The sequence below is a fragment of the Arachis duranensis genome, chromosome 2, assembly GCF_000817695.3.
Source record: "Arachis duranensis cultivar V14167 chromosome 2, aradu.V14167.gnm2.J7QH, whole genome shotgun sequence".
NCBI classification, from domain to species: Eukaryota; Viridiplantae; Streptophyta; class Magnoliopsida; order Fabales; family Fabaceae; genus Arachis; species Arachis duranensis.
In genome coordinates, this window is record NC_029773.3 from 14860840 (window position 1) to 14870873 (window position 10034).

The following is a 10034-nucleotide window of genomic DNA, read 5'->3' on the forward strand; positions in this document are numbered from 1 at the left end:
TTATTTACCGATCACAGAAACATTAAGAACCCAAAAACGAAAAAAAAAAGAAACATTAAGAACATCCATCAATATTCGCAGAGGCTTCGTGTTATCTTGTTTTCTATCAAAATAATCATTATGTTTGTAGTTAGAACCTACTCAACTTTTAGTTATAATTCATTTTCAAGTTTATATATCTAAATGTTGCATACCGCGCCCACAAAATGCTAGGAAAAACGTGTTCACACTTCACACCAACAGATCAAACACTAACCTCTAATCCATTAGCTAAAACTCGAGACGTTATTATCATATATTTCGTGATTTTTGGAGGAACCAAGTTTTACTCTTTAACCTACTGCTTCCTGCATTTCTTCCCAACAAATCACACCCTAAAACATCAACAGTCCTCTCAAATTCAAATTGAATCTTAGCTTACCATGATACTGAGGCCATATAGCATATGTTAAAATCAGGTGATTGATTCAAGGATAAAACTTTATGACCATAAAATTTTAGCACTTGTCTCTAAATTGAGCTCTCTAAATTTGTTATTAACTAGTATAACAAGGGTCCTACAAAATTGGATCAGTTAAAAAATTCCTTAAAGTGAAAAACTCAAGTTATCTAGTCATCGCTTTATATAATAGACATTACTTGCTTCACTCATGCAGATTTCAACTTGGTTGATGTCGAAGCAAGATAGGAGAGAATCCGGTGCCCGGAAAACATCAAGAAAGCTCCCAAAAAGCCAAGTGTTTTGAGAGTAGTGAACAGGTCCAGCTGCAACATCAGCAAAAGTAACTAGAGATAAGCACTTCAAAGGAGAAATAGAAATAAACAGACAGTAATAGTATTCCCCTTTCCGATAAGAAGGGGAATGAAAACGAACACTTCCAGTGAAAACCACCAATGCAACTATCCACCACTTGTTCAGGTGATTTATGTATTTGATTTTGCTTCTGCTGAACTGATTCTAAGTAGAATTAGTTCTGACTGAATTTAGTTCGAATTGATGTTTGACGTAATGTGATTTATGTTTGTAGACACTCCAAATGTGATTTAGATGTAAAATGTTTTCACTTCTCCCAAAAACAATTCCAGAGGAAAGAATTGAGCGAGTTAGAAACCAAATGATAAAAAGTTAAAAAAATTAAGCAAAATCAATTTTACCTCCTCCCCAAAATCAGTTTTAATAATGTTCAAAGGAGATAATGCTTCTGATTGATGCATTAGTTACTTCTGGTCTACAGAAACCAATAAACATCAATTCATAATGCTACACTAGTGAAGAGTGAACATACCTTCAACCAGAAAAGTACATAAAGCAACAGCACTGCGGCAATACTGAGTTGGAACAGCAAGGCAAATGCAGCAGGTACTGTTGAACTGGGGAAATTCTTCAGGTTCACCCCCAAACGTAATAACTGTAGATGAGATAAGAGGGAGTGATGACCACGACAGATCAAATCAACAGAAAATAAAGCAGCCATCTGCTGCTACTACAACTACCAAGTCTTTTGTCAATAAAAGGTATCCGTTTTACATTTCCCCACCCACTAAAAATGAAATCACTGTCCTATCATAAACCATGTCTACAAATAAGCCAATTAAGACCAAGTCATTCATTATGGTCTCCCTTTAACCATTGTCTTGATATCAATCTGATCCATTCTGAAGTTTCTACAAGTCTTCTCTTTACATGAACAAATCACTTGAGATGAATTCTATTATTTTGTCTGCAATGCATGAGAGCATGTCACCTAACTTCTCTCTAAAGCAAACGTTCTCAACTTATTTTATCTGGTGCGTCTACTTATCAAGCATAACATTCTCATCCTAAGCATATGTTAAGTTCATAAAAATAAACAAAATGGCTACACAAACACACTGCATTATTCACTTTCCATTTGTGTTACTTTTCCCATTTTTTTTTCTACATCGCTGCCTTCTCTTAAAAAGAGGCATGAGGACAAATATATTTATGCCACCCAAGTACCAAAATAAGACTTACCCCAATTAAAAAGCCAAGGAATGGCAAAAGGATCAAACCCAAGAAAGTAATAGAGAGATTCTGAGGTGGTCGCTTTTCAGGGGTCCTGAATAAGTGAGTTATCTCTGTTTTGGGCCCATATCTTGAGTACGGGTCAACTGGGGGTGCAGGAGGTTGGGCTGCCTTCTCAGGTGCTTCCGGAAGATCTAATTTGACATGGCCAAGCAACCGTATGAAAGAGTTTTCCTGAAATAAAGTAGTTTTCACTTGGATATCCTTACTGTTTCTAAGGACAAGATAGGAAATTGAAATTAAAAGGAGGTTTTGCGAGATACCATGGCAGCATCACCAACAGTCAGCTCAATATCATATTTGCCTGAGAGATAGAACAGTTTCTCCACCAGGCCAAGAAAATCCTACAAGCCAAAACAACAATGTAAGCAAAACAAGAACAAACAAAGAATATGAGATACAAGACTTTCCAGCATTCACAAAATTATAATGGCAAAGAAAGATGTTATATAAGCACCTCTGTTAGAGATAGCAAAAAAGCAGTTAGGGAAGGTCAGCAGTTCTAATGTAGCAATATAAGGTTACAGTTGCCTTACAAGTGGTAAAATTTGTGCAATATAATGTAGCAAGATAACTTCTCTATTCAATTAATCTCTCGATTTATATATCCAGAGAGATATAAACTATGCAGAATTGCACGATTTAATAAGCTTAACAAGTACTCCAACCAAGATATACTTACCAGAGTGATCTCAAACTTCTTGCCAACATTTCCAATCACAAAGACGTGTTCTACCTTTATCTCATGCCTAAACTTCAAAATTGCCTGCAGCACAACAAAATCCTCAATATACAGGCCACAGAAATGACATTCAAAAGGTCTATGCAGCAGCGGCATACCTGATGTGGCTTAAAAACATGACCGTGAGGAGTTGCCAATTGGAAAGAAAACCGCAACTTCTGCAGATGGTTAGCTGAAAATGAAACAACATCATTTCCGGCAAGATCTAGCCTGCACCAGTAAATGGAATTTGGAAAATGAAAAAAAGTCATCAAAGTAAGAGCTACAAACAGAATATGGTACAAAGATATAACCTAAATTTTACAGGACAGAATCACAAGAAAATGACGACATACTAATCTGCAATCAGAAGTATCCTAACTATGATGATGGAAACCTACGCTTTTTTTGTCTGGACACTTCCAAGGTCACCCAGAACTCCGATTTCTGCATTGCTGACTGCAATAATTCCAGTAACATATATAGGCATGTGAATTTGGCCGCCGGTAGCATAAACTTGTTTACTGTGAGAGTCATGAAGCACAATCTACAAACACATGTAACATAATATGATTGAAAGGCAAAGACAAATATATCTTGATGCAAGTATGCAACAGAAGGGGAATAAAACCTACACTAAATAAACAGGAATACCTCAAAAACAAACACATCTGTTCCCACATCCACATTATTTGTGAAACCATCCAAGACATGAAGTCCACTTCTTTTGTCATACTGGAGTTCCTGCATCATGGAAAAATGACAATGCCATAGATAAGAGAGAATCCAGGGAAACTAAATAATAGTGCTATAATTATATATTCTATCAAGCCTCACCCCTCAAAATAAGTCCTTTGACTCATCACTCACCTTGCTCTCAATAATACTTGAATCTTTTGCACCAGAACTGAAAGCTCGGACAAGCTTAACTACTAGAGGTGGTGCGGCTGAACCAAGTGCTGTACTCACACGAACCTGATCAGTTTTGTAATTTGTAATAAATGTCATATTTTCTCAACAGTAAATAAGTAGAAACACCGCTTATTCACAAATCTACGGAGAACATAAGTGAAGAGTAAAATTGTATAGCTGAGTGAAATAGATGCTGCATGCAGAATTGGATATGTATAAGGATGAGGTATTGATATGATGTAGCATGGCATGCAGATGAATCAACTAGCAATGATTGTAGGTAACGCAACTAGTGTTCAAGGTATAGAGTGTTACTTTTCCTTAAGATAAAAACAAAAATAAAAATATATGGAATATATGGGCTAATAAGAATAACAAGAATTATTCGTGATAAATGAAGAGAAACCAATTTTATAAATTGCAATTGAATTTTTAAAGAGGTTTGACTCATCAACAAGAAGATTAGAAACCCATAGGGTTACCAAGTCAATGGATATTTTCCACTTTTTTTTGTTGAACAAAGAATACCAAATATCATGAGAAGGCATTGAGATAGAAACCTAATGTCCAGTGCCTTAATAGGGCAAGGACCAAAATCCAAAATACGGACCAATATCATATGGGAAAATTTGCAAGGACCAAGACCTTAATAAAGTAAAACTATAGCTAAACAAAGATTTTAAATACTTTAATTAGCTACATACCTTAAGTTGGCCTTTCGTGGTTAATGAATAGACCGTTTCAGGAAGTGACAATATCAATGGGATGGTAACCCTACACCAAGATAAGTCAAGAGTTACATTGGCTGAGAAGAACAAGAAACAGAAGGAAAAGAAATATTGCTGTAAAACAAATTTAAACAATAGATTGACTTGTATAGGCACTTGCCTTTTGCTCTCCAGAAAAGCTAACGATTCAACTTGATTGAAGAAGTCCTTAGCATCTCCTGGGACTCCAATGCCCAAGAGAAACTTTGCTAAACCCAATGTTTTATCCCCTGGAAGCTGCTAAATGCAAAGGCAAAACATAAAAGTTATATTTTCCCAAACTTTTTTCTTTAAAAAAAATGGACAGTAATCACATATACTCTACATACATTTATTTCTCCAGAAACTGCAGCAGCAAATGCAGTAACCCCTCGAACAACTGAAGAGGTCGTGGAAAGGGAATCCTGATGCTCATGCCCACCAACAGTTTCCCCATCAAAATAGAAGCTTCCATCATCTGTAAATTTATAATATGTTTGTATAAGTTCAACATGCAAAATATTAGACATAAAGAATGGCAGGACCAATTAAATTATGCATGTGCACGTGTGTTTGTCAAGCATATCAAGTCAGATTAATAGTTAATTGTAATAATGCGAAGTAATTTTGACCAATGGATATTTTACATTAATGGGTCAAAAATAAAGTATAAGGCCATATGACATTTTCGAGTGATCATATGTCCTTTATTTTAATGTTGGACATCCATATGTAGTCTAATGACCAATATTTGCTCCTCTCATCTAAAAGTACAAGAATCTTCAAGGAAATTATTCACTTTGATGCTAAATGGCACCTTTCAGAAACGAGTGAACAAAAACAAACATCCAACAATCTCACTCCTAATCAAATGGACTCTCAAAATTCAAGACTTCTGAAGATGCATCTAACCTCGGGCTACTTAGATCAGAAACGTTGGGCATTAAGTATATCAAAAATTGTAATGTCCCATTACATGCCAACTAAAGAGAATTACATAGTTATAAAATAAATATTAAAACTTCTCACTTTGAATGAGGTAAAAGAAGCAGCCATGCATACCATTTTTCTCAATGCTGCCAAAAAGCTTCAGTATATCATGTTTTACAGTATTGACCTGCCAATACGGAACTAGTATAAGATATTAATAGATGTGACAGGACAGATTCTGTTACCAAGATGTAACAACATGTAGGAAAGTTACGTCTCTAATCTCTAAAATATATAAAGGGGATTCTACTATATATAATGGGGATTGGGAAAGGTTTGGTGCACAATTTTTTACCGCCCAAAAATGCTCTTCATCCTATATATGCATAAAATACTTTTGGTTATTTTTAAAATTTGAACCAAAGACCTCTTAATTGAAGTGTAATGTACTTACCATCTTGAGTAACCTCACATTTATGATTTTTACACACATTTAATAAAAAAAAGGTGGATTAATAGGCACGAAAGGTTCCTATTATACATAAAGGGCTAAAGAGATACTAAGAGAAATGTAACACTCATAAATTTACTTCATATTCACCATGTACTGCATGACATACTATTTCTAGTGCAATTAATTTTATCTAAATAAATTTCTAGACAATTTGTTAAAATTATTCAATTAAACAACTAGCTAGGATCCAACTTTACCTTAGACTGATCAATTTCAGATGATGCTAGTGAAATCACTCCAGCAAGGGCTTCAAATGCTAATCCTGCAAGATACACACAAGAAGTTGTCAGTAAATATAAAGTTCAGCAATTAAAATAATTCAAGGGAAGGCACAAGTCAAATGCTAGCTCTGACATGGAAAATATTAGGCATATGAAAGATAAATAATAATATATCAAAACATTTTTCCATGAATTACCAGCAGCATAGGCACTGGATTCTGTTTTGTCAGAACTGTAGCGCCATTTTCCATCACTTTGGCTTTGAGCCTGCCAATGATGAGGAGTAAGGGCATGACATCAAAAGCACACAAGAAAGTATTTATCAAGGAAGTATCCTTCAATAGTAGAACTCGCAGCAATCTTATTTAACACAACTACAATAACAGAAAAGGAACCTTGATTGACTGAAAAGTTCCCGTGGCATCAGCAAGAAGAACATCAACATTTGAATCCTGATCCTGCAAAGGAGATCAAAAGAAGGTAAGGACCACAGGAAATGAAAAAAGAATACTAAAGTGTCCAAAACTTAAACTAACACATCATGAAAGAAGATTTGGCATATTTAAAAAATTGAATTATCAACTATAATGGTAAAATTCCAAGGAAATAAGCTTCATGAATAAAAACATAAAAACATGTTTAACATAGTCCTTTGGGTTTGCTGCGTAAAGTAGAGGCCAAAAAATTACCTTTATGAGAACCAAACCTCCTATTGAGTAGTATAGGTCAGGCAAAGGACTTGCATCGCTGATAGAAGCCTTGAGTCTTGAAGCAATACCCTTTACAATATAAATGAATTACATTAGTTTCCATACTTAAAATTATTATCTGACAAATTTTTTCCACCCTCTCAACATGGTTAACAATATACAAATTTCTAGTTAATCACCTAATGTTATGATCAGAGCAACAATAAATGATGTGTATTTTGCAGTTAAATAAGCCGATAATAATTGCACACCACATTAAGTGGGACATTTCAAATTTGTATCATATTTAGGTTTGAAAATAACAGTATAGTTTTCGAACATCCTATTTAGAAACAAGTAACAACTGCAGTCAAATAATAGTTAATAAAAACAAATTTAAATATAAGTACCTCGAAAACCTCCCCATTAACCTTGCATTTCAATATGCCATTAACTTTCAAAGCATAGAACAAATCCTTAAGAGACGATGACAACGAACTCAGATTTTCCAACACCACCTTACATGTGTCCGTGCTCACACGGTGCTTCTCTTCAATCCCTAGAATCTCAAAAACCCTGAGAGCCTCATACGCATCCTGCAAACTGATGAAAACAGAACACAGTATTCAATCAGTTGAGTCAAGACCATTTCCAACATAGCATACAAATCTAACAATAGTAAAGAAACAAGCAGCATTTGCACAGATCAGAATCAAACAGAAAAAATAATGCATTTAATGGAATCACAACGCAAACTGATCTCTACGCACAACAAACACAATCTCAACATCACATTCAGCATATTAACTCTAATCTTATCGTTTTAAGAAACTGCAAATTGCAGCAGCAATATTGTCATGAATGCCATCTCCCAACAACAATTGTGGCGACGTCAACAGCATTTTTTTAAAAAGGAACATTTTTTCTGCAAATCGCAACAACAGTAATTCTTTACGAGAATGAGCTACGAGAGGGTTTAATTAGGGTTTCTCTTGGTTTTAACCTGGGAAACGATCCGTGAGAAGGGGCGAAGAGGTTCAATGCGGCGGATCGGTGATGATCGGAGATCGGTTGGGGAACAGTGGTGGTGGCGGTAATGGCGGCGGAGATCGAGAGAGCTAGAACAAGGACGAGAAGAAACGGTGACGGTGCGCGAACGAAGGCCATTCCTGCAGAATATGAATTAATAATTTTGTTGAGCGATGAAATCAGTGAATGAAGAAAGTGAAGTATTGCATTTTGAGAGATGATGGAAGTGGATCAGAAGAATGAAGAAGAATAAGAGAATGGAGCATACGAGAGAGAGAGAAAGAGAGAAGAGAAGAGAAGAGAAGAGAGTGAGATGGGTCAGCGCCGAGGAGTGCTCCCACTTAGCAGCGACGACTTACACTACTGAATTCTGAATACTGATGAAGTGATGATGTCTTGTTAACTGGTTCGGTTTCTCTCCGGGTTCGTGTAGATAGAGCCAATCAGCCAACAACACCCAATTCGGTTCCTAGCTACTCCAAACTTATGAAATTTAATATTTTTATTTTTATTTTTAAAATTATGAATTTGATAAAATAATTAAAATTTAATTACTTTGTTGATCTCTATAATTTTATTAAATTTGTAATTAGGTCGAGTAAAAAAAAATTACAATTAGGTCTTTATGTTTTTTGTTTCTTTTCAATTGGATTCCTATACTATTTTTAATGTTGTAATTATGTCATTTTTACGTCAAAAATATTAAAATTAATAGAATATTTTTCTTAAAAAATGTGATCAAAGATTTAATTAGGTTTTTAATTATAGATATCTTCAATTTGTATAAAAATATTTAGTTAATTCTAATATTTTTATATTAGAAAAGTTCTAATTATAAAATTAAAAGCAATGTAGGGACTAAATTAAAAAGAAAAAAAAAGTATATGAATCTAATTAAAAATTTGGTAAAACTATAAGGATCAACAGAATAATTAAACCAATAATTAAAAAAATTAAGAATAAAGTATTCTATGCATTATAAATTTACAAAAGTTATTTATAATATAATTATTTATAAATATTTTTAAATCTATTTATTTTTCAATGGTATTTAATTTAAAGCATATATAAAAATTTATGTTTGAAGTATTCTTTATTTTGGTTTGTTTGGATTGATTCCAACTTATAGTCGCCGGTTAGTTGGAGGTGACTCCGATTTATAATTGTCAGTTTGTTAAAAGTGATTCCGACATATAATCGTCAGTTTATTGAAAGTGATTCGAATTTATAGGTGTCAGCTTATTTGAATTGATTCTGACTTATAATTGTCGGTTTGTTTCTGTATGCCAACTTTAATATTAGTTTGTCGTAGTTCCTCTTAGACAAGAGTTTTATTAACTTTCAAGAATTGATATAACAATAACGGAAGAGAAAATTGTTAGTCATGGTCTCATGGAGACTATCAAATGTAAAAAGTTAATGATTGATAGAGTGTATATAGTTATTCTCAAATTAATTAATAACTAAGTTTGTTTCCGAATTGATAGAAAATCGAATTTTGTTCTCGGATTAATTGAGAGTCAAGTTTATTCTCGATTTGATTGATTGATTTTGACATATGAAATAATAAGATACATAAATGTCATACAATCCAAATATATAAAGTAGTATATATCTTATAAGAAGATATGATGTATTGAAATTTTAAATAAAATATTTATATAAGCAACCTAAATTATGCATACACATTGTTACTACCCTGACCCAACGCTATGGCCCAGGTCCAAATACGCCAAAAGGCCCAATCCAAAGATTGGCTTTCGTTATTCACCGACCTCTTCAAAAGAGGTCGGACTCAACACAGACTTCTTTCCAAAGAAATCGGGCTCAAGAGATAGCTGGCAGATAACACTTATTCAAATAAGTAACTGCCCCTAAAATCTCTCAACCCACTTCTAGAAGCCATATCCCAACAATCCCTAGATAAAGGGACGGTTATCCACCTAAAAAGGTGGCACTACTCCAACGGTGGTTATTGGATCACCACTATAAATACCCTGACACTCCTCAGGTATCTCTAAGTTCCAATACTTTCTAAACCTGCTTAACCCCATGCTGACTTAGGCATCGGAGTGTCTTTGCAGGTACCACCCCCCATCTCTTGGAACACACAACTCGGAGGCGGCTCCCAGACGTAAACCAAGTCGGAGACCACACTCCTCCAGCGCTTGGGCCTCAAACAAGTCCAACCACCGTCCGGTTCTAGGTAAGCTCCGGAAGATTGG

General features: G+C 34.6%; 1 protein-coding gene across 3 annotated transcripts; it reads right to left on the bottom strand.

Moving 5' to 3' along the window:
* Nucleotides 1-246: 246 nt before the first annotated feature.
* Nucleotides 247-8275, bottom strand: LOC107473714 (dolichyl-diphosphooligosaccharide--protein glycosyltransferase subunit 2). Of its 3 annotated transcripts, none has more exons than XM_052257417.1 (20): nt 8169-8275; nt 7784-7949; nt 7191-7383; nt 6781-6870; nt 6487-6549; nt 6289-6358; nt 6068-6132; nt 5489-5543; nt 4777-4904; nt 4569-4687; nt 4385-4454; nt 3639-3743; nt 3423-3512; nt 3170-3315; nt 2888-2999; nt 2730-2813; nt 2311-2391; nt 1997-2221; nt 1287-1409; nt 247-765 (listed from the first exon to the last, which is right to left on the bottom strand). In XM_052257417.1, the coding sequence occupies exons 2-20, from the start codon at nt 7945-7947 to the stop codon at nt 649-651; spliced, it is 2100 nt and encodes a 699-aa protein (XP_052113377.1). In that variant the 5' UTR covers nt 7948-7949; nt 8169-8275; the 3' UTR covers nt 247-648. The 3 variants fall into 3 exon arrangements, with proteins under 3 accessions (XP_052113377.1, XP_015948791.1, XP_015948790.1); XM_016093305.3 differs by having other exon boundaries at nt 4569-4684; nt 8078-8200; XM_016093304.3 differs by having other exon boundaries at nt 8078-8200.
* Between the last annotated feature and the right edge of the window lie 1759 nt (nt 8276-10034).

Bases quoted from the DNA above. Each gene is read 5' to 3' on its own strand.
- LOC107473714 (XM_052257417.1), bottom strand. From the start codon at position 7,947: ATGGCCTTCGTTCGCGCACCGTCACCGTTTCTTCTCGTCCTTGTTCTA. The intron at 4,688-4,776 runs GTATGTAGAGTA...CTTTGCATTTAG, and splicing joins CAGTTTCTGGAGAAATAAAT to CAGCTTCCAGGGGATAAAAC. The intron at 3,000-3,169 runs GTAGGTTTCCAT...TTACTGGTGCAG, and splicing joins AGTGTCCAGACAAAAAAAGC to GCTAGATCTTGCCGGAAATG.